The following is a 20,304-nucleotide window of genomic DNA, read 5'->3' on the forward strand; positions in this document are numbered from 1 at the left end:
CAAAAGGTATGTTTTCTAGAGTGTGGAAGATGACACTTGAAAGAATTTGAAGTCATACTGTGCAGATATATATCTGCTATGTTTAGGAGTTTGGACTTATATTCCATAGATACTGGGAAGCCACTGAAATGCTAAATAGCCAAAACACAATGACGGGACCAGATTTCTACTTTTACAAGCTTAACTGACATTAGTACACAGGATGGACTGGTTAGAATGAAGAACAGAGGCAGTCAGCTAGAAAATTATCACAATAATCAAAACTAGAGAGAATATGTACATAAAAAAAACACAACCATCAAACGCTTCACTATGAAATTAAAATTTTCTTTCAATGCCTTGGAAATGCTCTTTAAATTAGGAATAACTGCTTCTCAAATTTTCTAAAATGATTTCTAAATAGGAAAAGTGCATTGTTATTATCCACATACCATAAAAATTTATTAGATTTCCCTTAAGATTAATTTACTGAAAAAATGCAACCTAAACCTTAGTTTCCTTTTGAAAATCAGATGCAAAAAAAAAAAAAAATTTGTACTATAACTGAAAAAAGCTTATAAAGGTTTGTTGGAGTGTTTTTTTTTTTTTTTTATAGAAATAGTCTTCATCTTCTCTTTTTAGAAAAGAACACTAGTCCTTTATGACTAGGGGTGGGGGTGGAAACAATAATCAGCTAAGATTAAAACCCTATTGTAGTGAAAAGTTCAGAATCCTGACCTAACTAGTCTACGAGAATGCCAGTAGGGCTCATCAGAAAAGGAATAAAAGCATAAAGAATTGAATCCTAACCCTCTCTACTCCCCACCCCCCATCCTGCTGCTTGAACACCCTCAGTTAAGGAGTGACCAGTTCTTTGATCTCTTCCCTTTAAAAACAACTAAATAGCTCTTGTTTTGACTCCATAATTAAATTTCTTCCTTGTAACAGGGATTTCATTTCTATATGGGTAATTGAGTTGGGTATTAAGGAAACTGATAATGAAAAAGACAATTTAGTATATCATATTTTATAATATTTTCTAAGATATCTCTAAACTTAAATAATATCATGGATGCCCTGACTTCTTTCCATGAGTAAAATTTCTCTTTAGTAAGACAGGGTCTATGTACACAGGCAGAGTAAATTAGCTCCCGCCTCACAGCAGCTGAGAAAATGAATTGCTTAAGGAGATTAGAGTCATTTTCTTTACTTAAAGATATTCCTGACAACCCACACTGAAATTACACAAGATTAACTCCATTAACACCATTTCCCATTCTTTAGAGTAGTAGCTTTCGAGAAAGCAGCATTTAGACTGAATAGTTCAAAGCATATTTTAAGAAGAGATCTCAAAATGCTTAGAAATGCTAATATAAGTATCATTGAAGGATTCAGGATGAAGTGCTGAGGGGTCAAGTAACATATTATCGACCATACAGTGAGCTATACATGAAATGGAAAAGACATTGCTTGTTCTTATCCTTGTCATTTAGCCTGCATATCCTTTTTGCAGATAACATTTCAAATTAAATGATATCTGAAAGGATAGGACACTGTTAATCCCTCAAAGGCAGAGATATTACCTGATTTATTTTTGTCTTCCCCACAGTATCATATAGAGTGCTTTTAATTTAGGGGTACTCAAATATTTGTTGAGCATTATGTCAGACATTTGGCATTGTTTAGTGGCCTATCAAAACTAGGCAAAGCAGAAGGGCTCAGGAAAAATAGACTAAAACAATACCATAAGACTTCAAGCTAGAGGTGCCTGGGTGGCTCAGTGGTTGAGCATCGGCCTTTGGCTCAGGTCATGATCCCCGTCCCACACTGGCCTCCCTGCAGGCAGCCTGCTTCTCCCTCAGCTTATTTCTCTGCCTTCCAATGTGTCTCTCATGAATAAATAAATACAATCTGAAAAAAAAAAAAAAAGACTTCAAGCTATTTCTTAGGCAGAACCTTTCCAAATCTGAAAGCAAAGTCCATAGCACAGGTACTAAACTTTAAACTTGTATTTACTGCCATTCAAACGTATAATCATAAACTTCTTTCTGACAATATGCTGAAAATAATGTCAACATAACCCACCAATTGCCTTACCTTACCTTCTCTGAGCCTTAAGTATTCTTCAAGGTTTTTAATTGCAAAATTAATATACAAATAAATTCTTACTTAAAAATGTAACAGAGGTAAATAGAGAAAAAAAAAAGAGAATCCTATTTTCCTAACTCCCATATCTTCCTCCAACCTCTTTTCCTATCTTTAATGCAAGAAAACTTCACTGTTAACCTGGGGTTTCATTTTCTTTTTGGTCTCCTAAAGGTAGTTCCCAGGTGGAATATATTGAAAACATTGACCTAGATAGTTCTTTAAGATCTTAATTTGAATGAATTGCTCAACTCCCAGATTTAGAAATAGTTATTTCCACTTAACAAAAAAATAAATCTAAAAGTGTGAATTGTAATTATGCTAAGACAGAGTCAGAACAGATCTCAAGGGGAAGTCATTAACCATTCCACTGTAAAACTTTCATCATTTAGCACAGTAGATAACATTGAGAATTTAGGTGCTGGACACTGCTGTTAGTGTTTCATAAGATTTTCTAAAAAAGAAGCAAATCTTTCACTATACTTATTCAATATTAATATTGTGCCAGGTACCATCTACATTAACCTCCTATGACCTATAATAATTTTGCCTATCATTATGATACAAGTCCCAAAATGTTCTGGAAAATATTCCAAAATGATTTGGGAATTTCCTAAAGGCTCTCCTTTACTTTTATTTTGGTCTTAGAATCTCAAAAGGAATCTTGCTTCTCTCAAGACGTGCTCCAATATGCCTACTAATCAGTGGCAAGGAATACTGAGTTAGTGGAAATGAAAGTCATTAACAAAAAAACTTGTTTTCAGATGGCAAATATTAGGTATATGAAAACAATACTGTTCTACAAAGCATAACCAAGTTTAGTCACATACTATCCTGTTTGACCTTAAATAGGTCAGTAAACCACTCAGGTATCTTCCCATCTGCAAAATCAGGGAAAATATTACCTACCTATAGGTTGGGTATATGGATTCAAATGAGAGAAGCAGAAGTACTGGCACAACAAACAATAAAAGTTACTTGAATCAAATCTTACACGACTTTCAGTTTGGCGTAAGTCACAAATATCAAAGTGGTTTTTTTAGCTTAATAAAAAGACCTCAACTTGTTTCACCTTGGTAATCCTGAAACACTATTGCTCAGTTTCAAAAATAACCTTGAAAATTAAAGATTATCCTTTTAAAGGCCTGAAATGCCCAGGAAAACTGCAAAAACCTACAAGACTGGTCATCATCTGGTCCAAAAAGTATATTCAAGGCCTCAACTCACACTGAAAGAAAATTAACATGTCAAATATCATTTGTATGTAAAATAATTTTCCACAGCAACAGTATCTGAGTACATTTTATGGTGACTTCCAATAAGTTTAGTGATGCTTTCTTTACATGTGGCTAAAGTATTTACATAAATAAGATCTCTAAAATTATAGTGCCATCTACAGGCAAAGAAAATATCAATGATAGCACATTTTAATACTTTCATATTTACTAATTACTACTCAACATTTAAAAGACATCTAGAGGGGATCCCTGGGTGGTGCAGCGGTTTAGCGCCTGCCTTTGGCCCAGGGCGCGATCCTGGAGACCCGGGATCTAATCCCACGTCAGGCTCCCGGTGCATGGAGCCTGCTTCTCCCTCTGCCTGTGTCTCTGCCTCTCTCTCTCTCTGTGTGTGACTATCATAAATAAGTAAAAATAAAAAAAAAATAAAAAAAAATAAAAGACACCTAGAATTTAAGAATTTACATAATTCACTTTCTGATTACATTTGCAGGATATAATTTACCATATGAAATGGCATATTTTTTCTAAATATTTTACCACTTACTATAGCATTTTATTTTCAGTAAATAGTAAGATGACAAAGGTTAAGTTTAAAAATCCAATGGTACTACAAAGTCTAATTTTGTGTTCTGAGATTCATTTATTATTAAAATATATAATGACAAAAAAAGAAACTGATTTTCGTATTTTTTCCCTTTCTGCCCAAGATGCCCCCTTGCATCTGTGGATACTTATTTAACAATAACTAAGTAGAAGGTACTTTTCCAAGCTGCTTTGGTATGAACTTGGTGAATCCTCACAATAATAATGGTAGGCATAATACCATTCTCATTTCATAGATGTTGAAACAAAGGCACAGAAAGCTTCAATAACTAGTCCAAGGCCACATGCTATGTGGCAGAGCCACAGTTCAAACTTGGGGAGTTTTTCTGTAGTAACTGTGCTTTTAGTCACAATGCTAAAATGCCTCTTTGTAAAAGCTGCATTCGGTGTGCATAGTGTGCATACTGCATCTATAATATCTCTGTTCTGGTTTTGAGAGGCAACATTTTCTTGCATACCTAAACTTCTATCATCACTTTTAATAACTACATGTTTTGCCATGAAGGTGATACACCTCATTCTACTTACTTTTGTTGTCTGATGCTGGATTTTCAAACTATTTATCATTTCTTTCATCTTACATAAAAATGTTGCAATGAGCATATTTTACATTGCATATAACATTTTTCCTTCTTTTGAATTTTATTTCCTGATGTTACTATACCCAAAATAGTTTGACTTGAGTATATAAAAGCACCACATTACTGACATATAATGCTCTATACTGCTTTTTAAATTTCATCATGTTATACTACCAGCGATGAAAGAACATTAGACTTTCCTGATCAATATATGCCATCCCTCCCCGATCTAAACCCCAACTCTAAAATCTAGGTTTTAGATAGCAGACAAAAATATCACACAAAGAAGGAAGCCTGGGTGGCTCAGCGGTTTAACGCCATCTTCGGCCCAGGGCGTGATCCTGGAGACCTGGCATCGAGTCCCACATTGGGCTCCCTGCATGGAGCCTGCTTCTCCCTCTGCCTGCGTCTCTGCTCCCTGTGTCTCTCATGAATAAATAAATATAATCTTTGAAAAAATAATAATCACAAAAAAGTCAAGAGGGTCAATGTATGTTGAGATAAAGAAATTGTACAAAAAATTTTATTTCAATCTTCACTGAAGATAATTTATCTCATAAAGGAGGTAAACTACCCTCAGGTAGCTATCATAAATAGAGGGATTACATTTCCCTAATGAAATTATTCTGATCAATAATTTCAAAAACAGAAAAGAATGACAATAATTAATAAAATGCTTCATTTCGCTTTCTCTCCAACCATGTGCTTTCACCAGTCTAGTTTCCTCTACATTCTAAGCAAGGAGCTAGAGGATATAAACATTACTCCAAACGTTTTTTTTTTCTTACATGTTATCTTGCAGGATTATTTGTCTTGAATAGTAAAAGAAGATTACAAATTTTATAGCACAGAATAAAGATGACTGAAACATTAGATAATAGAAAGAACAAAGGCTTTGGGGTCTTAAATTCAGATGCTTACTAGCTATATGTCTTCTAGAACATCAGCAAATTTCTACTTCATCAGGATGTTTTGTAATTACAGGAGCTAACAATTGTAAGGCTTCTAGCATGTGGCAAGTGCTCGAGAAATTTTAGCTCCCTCTCTTTTAAATAGTGACACACATATATATATATGATTATAGCAAGGGTAGTGATTCTAAAAGTCATGCTTCATTATCTCCCTCAGACACACTGTCGCGTAACAGGAAGCATCAAGATCGAAAGAGATCTGAAGAGATAAAGTTGCTTCATCAATGTGGGAACCTTCAGTTTTGACATCAGTATCATGTTCTTCCATTAGTTGGTATGAGACATTATGGGGATGTTTCAATATCTGTCTATAGCATCCTGGAACATTGAGTTTTAGAGTCGGTACTTTAAACCTACACGTCTGTAGTCCATCTCTGCTAAGTGTGTCCTGGTACCACTGCCCAACTTTGTTCTTTGGGTACTGAATGTTGTATCCAAGCACTGGAAGAACCACCTGTGCAGAAGAAGGGGAAAAAATACATGAAATACAATGAAAGAAATGTTAGACCTTCCTGATCAACATATACCATTCCTCCCAAATTAAACTGATATAAAGTGGTTAAGGATGATTTATGATGTGGGATACTTAAACAAGTATTTCAATTTTCAAATGGGCAAAATGTTTTCTTCCTCTAGCAACATAAAAGGTAGAGACAATCCTATTACTTGTTGGTTATGAGGTTGGTGCTGTCCTGATTCTTTAAGTCTCAGAAAGAATCAATAACATGCCCAAAGTCACTAGTAAGTGCCTTCAGAAAAATATATGGTCATTATATCACTGAGATCTGGTATATATGAAAATCACTGAGATATCATTATGTCTCAGGATCTAAACATTACAATCAGCCTAAAATATGCTAGTGAACACTATACTACCTTGATTATTTTAAATGCTGCCAGGCAAAGAAAAGCACTAAATAAAATCAAGAAGGATGCATAATAACCAAGGTAACCAACTCAAGTCAGATATTATCAAACTATTGTTAATATAGAAGACAGGAAACAAGAAGCTTTGATATATTTAATTAACTGACAAAAACTTAATCCCAATGCAGTCATACAATCCTAAAAGCATATTATTTCTGTATCACAAAGAATAACCCTACTACTCAATGATATAATTGGTATTTTGGTTGATACCTTTACATTCTTCTTACCTATTTAAAAACATTAAAGCAAACCAATAGCAGCAACTACAGTGTTTTGCTCAGCTAATTATAAAAAGACACTACAGTTTGCAGGGCTTTCCTCCTTTGATGATTTCTAGACATTTTTCTTTTTTTTTTTAATTTTTATTTATTTATGATAGTTACACACACACACAGAGAGAAAGAGAGAGAGAGAGAGAGAGAGAGAGAGGCAGAGACATAGGCAGAGGGAGAAGCAGGCTCCATGCACTGGGAGCCCGATGTGGGATTCGATCCTGGGTCTCCAGGATCGCGCCCTGGGCCAAAGGCAGGCGCCAAACCGCTGCGCCACCCAGGGATCCCTCTAGACATTTTTCTTGAACCAAAAGGTAGTCAGAAAAAAGAACAAGGTAAAAAATTCAAATGCAAACGACATGAATGGATTTCAAATTCATTATGCGAATTGAAAGAAGCCAGACATAAAAGACCACATACTGTATGATTCCATTTATTTGACAATCTTTCAAAGGCAAAACTGTAGGGGTAGTAAATGGATGAGCCACTCAGGGGCTGGGGCTTGCTAAAAAGGGGCACAGGGAGAGATGAAAATGTTCTTCATCTTGATTTTTGTGTTGGTCACAAGGCTGCATATGTTTATCAAAACTCTTACAACTTTAAACTGAGAAGAGAGATTTTTATTGTATAAAAATTGTACCTGAATTAAAAAGTGGTTAAAAGGAAAAGGTGGGGGATGCCTGGGTAGCTCAGTGGTTGACCTTTTGCCTTTGGCTCATGTCGTGATCCTAGGGTCCAAGGATCGAGTCCCACATTGGGCTCCAGGTGAGGAGCCTGCTTCTCCCTCTGCCTAGGTCTCTGCCTCTCTCTGTGTATCTCATGAATAAATAAATAAAATCTTAAAAAAAAAAAAAGGCAAAGAAAAAGAAAAAGGTGGGGAAAAGGACTTTTGGATATATCTACATTTTGTCTTTCGGATATAGTATCTACACTTTAAGTGATATATCAATTTTTTAACAAATTTACCTGATGTATTGCATATGTGCTAGCTGACTCCTCTTCTTCAGTTACTAGATGAACCTATATTTTAAAAACATGACAAAAATATGAATGATCCATTTCCTCAATTTTCCCTGTTATGTATAATTTGACTCCTATGCTGAATATACATATCCCCCAACAAGATTATTTTCAGAATTTGTTTCTAGACTACATAAAAAATTAGAATGATACTTCCTGCTTTAACCACTAATAACTGAAGTTGAAACACAAAGAGAATGGTGGTAGCTTAACATTCCGAGGCAATACTTTTACCTCATCACCAACAGCTTTTCCTAGCTTACAAAACTGTTATGCTGAATTAAAAATCTGCCTCTGGGGGAAGCCCAGGTGGCTCAGTGATTGAGCATCTGCCTTTGGCTCATGGTGTGATACCAGAGTCTCAGGATGGAGTCCAGCATCCGGCTCCCCAAGGAGCTCTACCTATGTCTGTGCCTCTCTCTCTCTCTCTCTCATGAATAAATAAATAAAATCTTTAAAAAATAAAAATCTGCCTCTGGGAAACCACTCCACCTCTGTCCCCAACAAGTATCATAATACTTTCTGAGAAGTAGTGTTTCTCAAAATGTGTTTTATAGAACAGTAATAAGAGCAGGGGGAAAAACGAAGTGTATGTTAAGTCTGAGAAATGTTGCTATAGGACACTATAGAATAAGTCATTCTGATTTCTCGAGCACATCAAAGTTCAGGTATAAAGGCTGCTGTCATCATTAAACAAAGATGAATAGCATCCCTCCCTTCCTAAAGCATTCATCAAATAACGTAGGGTCCAGATCCCCTCTAACTCTGCTGGCTTTGCCTTCAAGTCTGCACTTGAGGGCAATAATCTCTAGTTCTCTAATAAATAATTATTGCCTCCCCTTTCGTTTTTCTTTTGGGGTTTGTATGTTTTTTATTGCTAAGTACACTTTTAGTTGTGGACTCAGAAATGGATATAAAACTTTAGCTGTGATCTGACCAAAATTCATGGGATGAGGATCTCTCTGCATCATCATTTCTAGCTCTCTTTCACAAACTCCAAGCCTATGTACAATAATGTAACTTATATAAATTATGAAAATACTGAAAAACATGGTCAAGTACAGAAGATCATGTTTCATGTTTAGAGAACTCCCACTAGGTTGATATCAATCGACTCCTTCATTAACAAACATGCTTTTGGTATTTGGCGCCTTCCCAACTATGAATTCACCTAACTTTTTAATTGTCTAACACATTTCTCCATCTTGTTCACAAAGAAATTATTTGAAAATCTACCAAGTGACTTGAAATAAAGGTGTATCTGTTAGTCTAGCAATCCTGTCAAGAATCATATTAGTTGCCTACAACTTTTAACTGCAGATGCACAATATTACATGTCTCAATATACTATATTAAATAGTATGAGATTTCTGATAGATAGATTTGAGATTTCTGATAACAGAAACTTTACTGTCTTTTTCATTTTGGGCCTGTAAGTCCTGCTTTTTCTATTCTTAGTGCTAACTAATAAAGTATAAATGATTGGTCTTAAATATATATAAAGACTTTTTTTTTTTGTTAATAGACGGAAACCTAGCAAGATATGACGGAGAAATGGTTTCCTTTCTTTTATAGCTCCAAAGAAACAGATAGTTTTTATCACAAAACTGTCCTTGCAAATGTTACTTTGAACAAAGAAGTCTTGTAAGACACGAATTTCGTAGACTATTACCATGTCTTGTCAAAGTAACATTTAACTTCTGAAAATCTGAATTAGGAATGACTAACTTAATAATGTGTAGCCCAGGTAATATTTAAATGAATGTTTTCTGGAATGTGTGAAAAAACCTGATTTTTCACTATTAAAAGGGAATCACTGACAAAAGGGAATCACTGACATCTCTTCTTCCACTCATGAGATAAAATAAAACCTATAATGCCCCTAGATTTCTTTTTATAGTTTCAGATTTTGTCTCAGTTAAATGACCATTCTTAGTGATCACTTTCTTATCTAAATACTCATAAGCTACCCATTCAATGAAACAGTGAAGCAGACATCTGCTGTTCTGGCTTGCTCAGCCTTTACTCTTTTTTCTAATAGTAGCACCCTCATTTTCAGGAAGCTCCCCTTCCAGTTTTCAAACATGATTTAGGGGAGATGATTCCAGGAATGATCTTTTGGAACATACTCCAGGCCACAATAATTGGTTTGGGCTTGGACATGGGACCCAAGCCAGGCCATTCCTAGCCCAAGACACTTAATTCCATGGGGAAAAAAATTATCTTCTCTACAAGTTGTAAGAAATAAGCTTAGAGATGCTCATAACCATCTTGCCACTGAAAGAACAAGTCAAACTGAGAATGGTTCTAACACAGGAAAACAGAGTTGAAAGATGAAGAAAATAAGAGATAGGTTATTTAGGAGACTGCTTAACCCCTGGATATAGCTGTGTCTGAATCAATCAGTCTCAGTTATGAGAGCCAATGAATTACTGTCTGCTTTTCCTTAAGTTAGTCCAAGATAGATCTCTATTACTTAACCAAAACCAAATCCCAAACCAAAATCAACCAACCAAATGAACATAACGCTTAATTCATACATCCAGACTTCTACCATTAATTTAGATAAAGCTTCTTTTATATAGAGTTGAGTCTATTTTTCATTTTTTAAAAACTGGGCCATGTTCTCCCTCTAGATGCTGACACCTTTTCTATACTCCATGATTTCTCTGGTGGAGACCAACTCAGGCTAAGGCTACATGTATCCTTAATCTGTTCTTGTTTTAATTCTACTACATGTATCACTTAATCTGTTCTTGATGTTTGTTTCTTTAAAATGAGAGTTAAAAAAAGAGGATCTCTAAGATACTTCTCTCATTTAAAATTCAAAGATTTTATAATGTTATATATGAAAGCACTACTCAAATCCCTTCATTTTTATATTTGTAACACTAACTTGAGATAATGTTATTTTTATATTATAATTGGTTCTTTTTGTATTATATTATAAAATAAATTTCTTTACTTGACTTATGGAATTCAGTTTCATTATTTAAATTGTTCAAACTCACAAAGATAAAAGTACTAGTTGGACAGAGAGGAAATGAAGAATCAACTTTTATAATATAAATTATAAATTCATTAATATAAATGTCTCTAAGACATTGTTAAGAGGAAAAAAACAAATTGTGAAATTGCAATTATACAAAATCACATTTATATAAAAGAAATACACCATTACATACTCCATATACCATTATTACAAAAATTGTATTCTTTCTTTTTCATATTTCAAGTTCTGAGTTTCTAAGCTCTTTTTTTTTCTTTTCTCAGTGTTAGCTAAAAGAATAAAAATATACTCTTCTATGGATATTTATGGGAAAGCATAGACAAAGGTCTAGGACACAGGACAAAAACATAGATTGATTTCTTGAACACAGAAGAGGGAAAGACAATAAGAGTGGTGACAAGATGACAGCTTCATATGTAGTTTTGATTTTTCACATTTAATGGCACTATTTTGTGCATTACTTCTGTAATTTTTTAAAACATGTTCTTTAAAGATTTTACAATGTTCTTTAAAGGACATTTCTTTAAAGGAAGGTTTACTATCTTTGTACCTTTTGCTTAGTGTCTTATTTTTATTTTACCATTTACAGACATGTGTTAAGCCTTAGCTAAAAGCACAGAAACAGAAGATAAGCAAATACAAATAAAAAAATAAAATGTACATTTAGCTCTAAATTGTTTCTGAAATAAAGGCTTCTGAAAATTAATATTCCTAGCGTGGTAACCATTCTTGACAACTTTGAGTAAATGATACTTACTTTACTACTTGGGAAGTGTTCATCATCAATATCTTCATCCAAACAGACCAAATCACCCTCTACTACTCTTGATCCATAGGTTGAAAGTCTGTAAGATACCGCCTCATTCCAAATTTTGCTGCTATATGCATGAATGTAGAATATGCGCATAGAATGGGGAAAAGAAAACCATGCCTGGATACAACCCTCCTCAGTCATGCCAAAGCGATGCAATGACTCCAACAGTGCTCTCTCTCGAACTTTGAATTCAGGCATCAATGAAAGTGTGCCTTTGGCATCCTCTGAAATAAAGAGAAAGTCAGTGAGTCAACTACCTTCGTTTAAAGGCCAGTTATAAAGACCTTTAGTATGCCCTCTAATGAGAGGCAATGAACTGTGCTATATTATAAACTTGAATATGAAGAGGATGTTTAGTACCAAGTATAAACCTAGTTACACCTGAAGAGCTTGTCTGCTTAATAAAGATCATTAATCATATGGTCCATTCTCCATTCACTTTCCCTGCTTTAAAAAAAAGTAGCAAAAAGCACATTAGTAATACCTACTTCAGAATGGAGATTAACTTGCAATTATTCAGAGAATGTCTCAAAAAAATCATTAAATAAACCTCTGAGACTACATATTTTTAAAGAGCTATTACGAACATTTACACAATCTTTTGAGTAAGAAAGGGTTGGATCCTTAGATCCTTCAAGTGTGCTAACAGGCCTTGCTAATGGGATACTTTTTAAACTTAAATTAACGAACTCTACTGCAAAGATACTTCTTTAGGTAGGAATCCTCATTTTAGTAATGTACTAGGTGTTTCTTATGCACACTAAAGTTTAGGAATCACTGCCATAGGAAATGATATTCTCAGAACTATAGATATAAACATGTAAGTCGGGATCCCTGGGTGGCGCAGCGGTTTGGCGCCTGCCTTTGGCCAAGGGCGCGATCCTGGAGACCCGGGATCGAATCCCACATCGGACTCCCAGTGCATGGAGCCTGCTTCTCCCTCTGCCTATGTCTCTGCCTCTCTCTCTCTCTCTCTGTGTGACTATCATAAATAAATTAAAAAATAAAAAAATAAAAAAAATAAACATGTAAGTCATTTTGAAAGTCAAACCCATGAGGAGTGACTAGAACCCACACCCATAACGCTTTCCTTAAGTGTTTCCCAGGAAGCATTCTGCATTTAAATCATCATATTGAGCTAAAGTGCCCAAACTGACAGGGCTGAATGGCAACTAAACCAAAAACAATGCACAAAATATTAGATATAACAATTAAACTTTTATGTAGTTTGTTTTTAAGTCTCCCATGGTTGTAGTATATGCTTCCATTGGTACCAGTTTAGAATTTGAAAGTCTTATCTTGAGGATTTAGACCAAGAAAAACTAAGATACTATTGCTCTCCTCACTCCTACTCCCAAGCAAGAGTCTTGGATATTTTGCCAAAACTGAGTGTCTTGGGTATGTAATAAAATTATTAAATATATAATATATTATATTATAATCTATTTCCTATCACATTTATGCAGTGATGAATGCCCTCCTGCTGATATATCATCTGTATTATGTATTTCATGACCATGTATGGAATAAAGAAATTTTTAAATACCAGTTTGAAGAAAATATTTCTTTGCTCTATTTACAGGATCATCCAAATCTTCTGGTGTAAGAAATAATTTTACAGCCTTCACCTTTAAAAAACCAAGCAAGCAAACATACGTTAAACGAAAATGACAAATTACTTACTTTTTAAAAAAAGATACAAATTATCTGGCATCATAAAATAGGCACTTAACAAATGATATCTGACACTGCAATTATATCTCCAAGTTTTCAAAAATTAAATAGTGCTATATTTGGAAATAGATTTGTACAAAGCAACTTTATACATTGGTTTAAAATACTATGGGCTGGAAAAAACACCCCCTATCATCCATAGTTCTACTTCTGTCATTCTTTACCTCTATCATGGAGCTAGGAATGCAAGTGTAAAGTAATGAATGACATAAAACTCAGACTTGACCAACATATATAACAAAAACATAGGGGGGATGGCAAGCATAGGGGGATGGCAAACCATTAATTTTTTTGGGGGGGGGATTTTATTTATTTATTTAGAGATTTTATTTATTTATTCATGAGAGACACGCAGAGAGAGAAAGACAGACACAGGCAGAGACAGGCAGAGGGAGAAGCAGGCTCCATGCAGGGAGCCTGACGTGGGACTTGAACCCAGGACTCCAGGATCACACCCTGGACTGAAGGCAGGCGCTAAACCGCTGAGGCACCCAGGCTGCTCGGGGGGGGGGGGGGGGCATTTATTTATAAATAAAATAATAGAGAGAGAGAGAGGCAGAGACACAGGCAGAGGGAGAAGCAGGCTCCATGCAGGGAGCCCGACATGGGACTCGATTCTGGGACTCCAGGATCATGCCCTGGGCCGAAGGCAGGCACCAAACTGCTGAGCCACCCAGGGATCCCCCCAAACCACTAATTTCATTCCTGTTCTCAAGTCTTGGAATTGTTTGGTCTTTCAAATAATTGCCAAAATCTTTTTTTTTTAATTAGTAACTTTAATATTTTCTTTTAAAAACTCTAAGATGGGCAGCCCTGGTGGCACAGCGGTTTAGCGCCGCCTGCAGCCTAGGGCGTGATCCTGGAGACCCTGGATCGAGTCCCACGTCAGGCTCCCTGGATGGAGCCTGCTTCTCCCTCTGCCTGTGTCTCTGCCTCTCTCTCTCTCTCTCTCTCTCTCTCTGCATCTCTATGAATAAATAAAAAATCTTTAAAAAAATAAAAAAATAAAAACTCTAAGATGTTCCTTTTATTAATGGTATCTATGAGGTCCTGTATTTATTATTATTATTATTATATTATTATTATTATTATACTGTCTCTAGCACTGTGATTTCTAAGTATATGTTTCAGAGTAGGAAAGGGTCTTAAGATAGATCATTCAACCTAAAATCACACTAAACCTTATTTTACAGTATTCGTTCATTCATTCAAATATATGTTAAGAAGCTAATTCATCCAAATAAATATTGCTAAGCATCTGCTATGTGCTAGGCACTGTGCAGAGTACTAAGGATGGAGTACTGAGCAAGAGAGACATGATGTTTGTTTAGTGGAAAAGATTAAACAAACAATAACAATAAAATATAATAAAACCCAAGATGGGAAGCCCAAGAGGTTTGAGGTCACAAGATAAGCAGAATTCAATTTTTCTTGGCAGTGGGATGAGAATTTAAATTGAGATGTAGAGAATGTAAGGGTTGGGGAGGGGGCGATACTTCAAAGGAAAGAAAATACAGGTGTGGGCGAGCCTCTAAGTTGGCTCCCAATGACCTCCACTGGCTGGTACTTGCACCTATTGCAGTCCCCACCTCTGCCACCCCGATACTTCTCAGGGTAGGTCTGTGTGCCCAGTAAGTAGAACAGAGCAGAAGTAAAGATGTCGCTTCCAAGATTCCATTACAAAGGACACTGCGATTTTTGTTGTGGTCTCTGTCTCATTCTTCTGTGCTCTTGGATTCCTCTCTCGTGGGGAAATCATGCCATGAGTAGCCCTATGGTAAAAACTAAACCTTCCTGCCAACAACCATGGCAGGAAGATCCTCTGCAATCATGCAAGCAGATCCTCTGTTCCCAGTCAAGTCTCCAAAGATAACAGCCCTGGCTGATAGTGTGACTACACACCATGAGAGACCCTGACACACCAACACTCAGCTAGGCTGCTTCCAGATGTGTGACCCCCAGGAACAATGAGAAAAGAAATGCTTGTCATTCTAGGCCACTCAGTTTTGGGGTAATCTCTTACACAGCAACAACTGATAATTCTCTGGCAGAGTTTAAAAAAAAAAAAAAAGAGAGAGAGAGAAGCATAGAATATGAGGTTTAAAAGGTTTAAAAAAGGGGAGAGATTTTGTTTGAATGCAATGAGAAACAGGAATTTTATATAATTTGATGTCATATTTCTGGAATTGTAGGATGTTAGGTTTCCTCTAAATCCTCTATTCAGTCATTAAGAATTTGGTGAGGGCTGTTCAAATTCTCTGCAAAGTCTCAAACAAGTATTAAACACAGGGACATCACATACAGTTTGTTTTGTTATAATGTGATACTTAAAATATAGTAACTGCTCAATAAATGTTCATTACTATAGTATATGTTATATGTGTGTGTGTGTCTATATGCATTCATATGCTGGGTTAAGAAAGCAAAGGGTTGGGTTATATAATAAGTATAACTGACAAAACAAATCAGATCATAGTTTTTTAAAATTCATACCATTTCACTCTTCAGCAAAGCCAATCCAATCTGGTCGGTGTGAACTTTCCTTCCCATTCCAAATCTCTGTGGTCCATAATAATTTACAAACCCCTTATTCTACAAATACAAGAAAACCAATTAATTAAAAGTATACTGTGGGGCAACTGAGTGGCTCAGTTGGTTAAGTGTCTGCATCTGGCTCAGGTCATGATCTCAGGGTCCTGGGATCCAGCCCTGCATGGGGCTCCCTGCACAGTGGAGAGTTTGCTTCTCCCTCTCTCTCTGCCCCCTCAGCTCATGCTCTCTTTCCCTTTCGATCTCCAATAAATAAATAAAACTTTTTTAAAAAGTATATTGTTATGGACTGCATGCCTGTGTTCCTCCGCAAATTCATACATTGAAATCTTAACCTCCAATGTGATGGTATTTGGAGGTAAGGACATTGGGAAGTAATTAGGTCATGAGGGTAAAGTTCTCATGAATGGAATTAGTGCCTTTATAAGAAAAGATCATGGAGCTAGCTCACTCTTTTCACCTTGTGAGAATACAACAAGAAGATAAGACTAGCACCATGATCTCAGGCTTCCAGCCCCCAGTACTCTAAGAAATTTCCAACATTTAAAAGTCACCCAGTCTATGGTTCTTTGTCATGGGCCCAAAATGAGTAAACAAATAAATATAATTACTGTGTCAGAATATGTAAACAAGTCTTTCTCTTCATATTGACTTTAATAAAAGAATACTATAATCAGCAATATGCACATAAGGGCCAAATGGTCCAAGAAATGCTATACAGTTAAAGAATAGAAAGGAGAGAACCAAAAAATTAAAAATTAGAAAATAAGACCATCAAATAGCTTTAAAAACATATCAGCTTTCCATTCACATTACTGAAGAGTACTGTGGGATGCAAGACTTTCAGTGCTAAACTAGCAGAGTTGTGGGATAAAGTGTTTACCTAGGACTGGATCTGATCTTTGCCCTGAAGCTCTTTCTGATTTTGAGAAGCTCCTGCTGTCTGAAGATGCCAAGAATAACAAATAAATTTGCTAAAGTAAATTTGCTTCAAACTCAGCAAGTCTTGGTTCCTTTATATATAACAATTCAGTTTTTAGTTATCTCAGATTCTGAAGGCCTGGGCCAAGACAATGGCATGGCATGGCATCACTTCCCCAGGAGTAGAGAATTGTAATTTATTCTGTAACCTTAAAGACATTGGTCTGTGGATAAACACGCTCTTACAAAGAAAACACTAGGTCCAGATGGTTTCTTGAAAGATAAGGTTCTTCCACACTCAGTTTATGAGTATTTCTCATAACAATTATTATTTCAAATTTGGGTAAATAATATCAAATAATACACTAGAATAACCAGGAGAACTTTAAGTACTCCTTCAAATTACTTAGGGCTGGATATAACAAAAGGTCTCTAGAAGTCAAAGTTATAACCCTCTAAGAACAAAACTTCAAAGACATCTTATTTTCAGAATTAAAGGAAAGTCAGCTAAAGCTAAAATCATTCCTAATGGGGGCCTTATAATATATACCCATAAGTTTCAAATGAAAGACAGGCAATAAATGCTATCACAGTTCAAAGAAACTCTCTCCCTTTTTTAAGGGATCTCATTTTAATAATAGTTTTTTTTGGGGGGGGGGGAGAACTTTAGATAGGTCTAGAAACAAAAGGAAAAACTACCATATAAAGAATATACAATCAAAGAGTGTATATACAAAGGTAAATGTGAATTTAGAAAATCTTTAGTTGGAAAGTCATTTTCCTAACTAGAAAGAAGAATAGTGATTAAAAAACAGTTTTGTTTCTTTTCCTTTGGAGAGGAATAAAATTGTGTAAAAAGGTCTTCATGATCAGAATCTTACTGAGATCAGTGCTTCTCAGTGTTAGCTGTAGAGTAAAATCACCTAGGGAATATGTATGTATGTATTTATTTATTTATTTTAGGTTTTTATTTATTTATTCATGAGAGATACAGAGAGAGAGAGGCAGAGACATAAGCAAAGGATGAGGCAGGCTCCCTCTGGGGAGCCTGATGTGGGACGCGATTCCAGGACGCCAGGACCCCAACCTGAGGCAAAGGCAGATGTTGAACCACTGAGCCACCCAGGTGCCCCACCTAGGGAGTTTTTTTTTAAAAAATACTAATAACTAAAGCTGTATTCCCAAATGTTCTTATTTAATTGGTTCGGGAGTAGGGACTGACTACTGAGATTGCCTAAAAGCATCCCAGGATTATGGGTCTAGATCAGGGATTGACAAACTACTAACAGCCCACAAGTCAAATGTGGGCAACACTTATTTTTATAGATAAAGTTTTACTGGAACACAATCCTGCTCATTCATTTATGTATGATCTATGGGTGCATCCACACAAGGGCAGCAGAGTGGCTGCAACAGAGACCATATGCCCAGAAAGCCAAAAAAAATTAATACCTGGCCCTTTACAGAGAAAGCTTGCTAACCCCTAGTCTAGATGATCAGACTGAAGGCTAGGGTATATTTAGATGCCTGGCAAATGTCACATATATTTATGCTAAATAGTTTTTATTGTAAGACACAATAAAATACATATGATTTACCATTTGTACATGTTGAAAAAATTCAATTAGATTGAAAAGAAAAAAAGATTGTGCATAATTCTAATAAGTAATATAACTATTTACCAAAGGTTTCTGGAAAAAACTGCAGAACAAAATTTCCAAAAAAATTAATACCTTTGCTTAAAATACTACTCTATACAGCACGTGCTAAAAAAACCAAACATACAAAACAACAAAAAACACGTCTCTTCTTATACAGATAGCTCCCCTCCCCACACTCCAGGTACCTCTATACATTATATTTTTTTAATTACATTAAAGCTTTGTTTTTTTTAATACAAAAAATGTACTAAGAAGAAAATTAAAAATAAGCCAAACTGTTCCAATTATCATTTTTTTAAATAATGACATATGCACATAAAAAGGAAAGGTGCAAAAGCAAAAGAAATTTCCCTTCTTGCCTTAGTGTAAAGAGAACTACGAAATTTTCCTATAACACTATTTTATTTTATTTTTTTTCTATAACACTATTTTAAAATTGAGTTTTCTTACCTTAACATTTTCTATTGCCTCCAAAATTCTCTCTCTCAGGTTTGTAGAATCATTTATTTGGTTTCTTACATTTCTGATGATAATATCAAAGTGATTTCCTTTGAGCTGACCAAGTCTAAGGGAATCATCTACAGATCGAATATTAAACACATTCATTCGTTTCTTTTCAATTTCTTTTTCAATATTCTTCAACCTATAAATGATAAATCATATAGACTCTGTTAAATCTTACATTTAAAAATTAATAAAAAGTTTAAACGACAGTAGCTAGATAACCACTTATATCAGAACACTAAAAAGTTTTTTGGAATTCAAAAGTTAATGCTATTTCAACAAATGTGCACTAAGAAACCCATTATTATAGGATTATATTAAGATTTATTTTATGACCTGAAGCAACTTCATCATCTAAAATCTGCCACGTCTCAAAGTTTCTGCCTTAAAACTACCTATATTTTCAATGAAAATTTAAGGCATAATGTTATTTTTGTTTTAAAGATTTTATTTATTTATTCATGAGAGACACAGAGAGAGAGAGAGGCAGAGATACAGGCAGAGGGAGAAGCAGGCTCCATGCAGGGAGCCCGACATGGGACTCGATCCCGGGACTTCAGGATGACACCCTGGGCTGAAGGTGGTGCTAAATCACTGAGCCCCCCCAGGGGCTGCCCCAAGACATAATGCTATTTAGAAGATAATCATATTATGAAGGCAGAATGTGCTGCTCCATTAGCCTTTAGTCAATAAATTACTATTTTTTTTAAAGATTTTATTTATTTATTCATGAGAGACACAGAGAGAAAGAGAGAGAGGCAGAGACCCAGGCAGAGGGAGAAGCAGGCTCCATGCAGGGAGCCCATCGTGGGACTCGATCCCAAGTCTCCAGGATCAGGCCCCAGGCCAAAGACGGCACTAAACCGCTGAGCCACCCGGGCTGCCCCAATAAATTACTATTGATAGTGAGGTTAATATGCTCCTAGTGTTCTGAGTTTTCAATCTCACATTTATTTCTTTGATGCAATAAGAAAGTAAAGTTCTAACTTACAAAGTAATGTTATATTACCTCTCTGGAGACACTTTTCTAACAACCATTGCTTGATAAGTGATGGCTTTCTTGTCTTTAAGGCCAGCGTAACTGAAATCTGAAGGAATCACACCAAGTTTGATAGCTAAAAATCCAAGTGCTTCAAACATTTCCAGATTTTCTTTTCGTAGGGTAAAGGCTGAAAAAAAAAAAAAAAAACACCCAGATTACACACATGCACACAAACAACTACATCAACTACATTCTTAATAGATTAGATTAATATGAATCAAATTATTAATGTATTTTTTAACCAAGATATAAAATCCATGTCTTAGATTTCAGCTGTCAATTGAAAAATGCTAATTGGCTCTGAAAAGGCTTACAGAAAGATCATA

The 20,304-nt window shown here is 35.5% G+C and overlaps 1 protein-coding gene across 8 annotated transcripts in view; it reads right to left on the reverse strand.

Moving 5' to 3' along the window:
- Window positions 1-622: 622 nt before the first annotated feature.
- The window catches only part of PUS7L (pseudouridine synthase 7 like), a 33,184-nt gene continuing 13,502 nt past the window's right edge, over window positions 623-20,304 (reverse strand). For 7 of the 8 annotated variants that reach the window (XM_055318749.1, XM_055318748.1, XM_055318756.1 and 4 more), the window contains 7 exons: window positions 19,946-20,105; window positions 18,883-19,075; window positions 15,794-15,892; window positions 13,113-13,194; window positions 11,510-11,790; window positions 7,689-7,742; window positions 4,014-5,974 (listed from right to left, as the gene is read on the reverse strand). In XM_055318749.1, the coding sequence (XP_055174724.1) occupies window positions 5,648-5,974; window positions 7,689-7,742; window positions 11,510-11,790; window positions 13,113-13,194; window positions 15,794-15,892; window positions 18,883-19,075; window positions 19,946-20,105 (1,196 nt within the window). In that variant the 3' untranslated portion in view covers window positions 4,014-5,647. Of the gene's footprint in view, window positions 5,975-7,688; window positions 7,743-11,509; window positions 11,791-13,112; window positions 13,195-15,793; window positions 15,893-18,882; window positions 19,076-19,945; window positions 20,106-20,304 lie in introns of all 8 variants that reach the window. The other variant, XM_055318751.1, reaches the window with a different exon arrangement.

This window comes from Nyctereutes procyonoides, unplaced genomic scaffold (assembly GCF_905146905.1).
Source record: "Nyctereutes procyonoides isolate TBG_1078 unplaced genomic scaffold, NYPRO_anot_genome, whole genome shotgun sequence".
In the NCBI taxonomy this organism is placed as follows: Eukaryota; Metazoa; Chordata; class Mammalia; order Carnivora; family Canidae; genus Nyctereutes; species Nyctereutes procyonoides.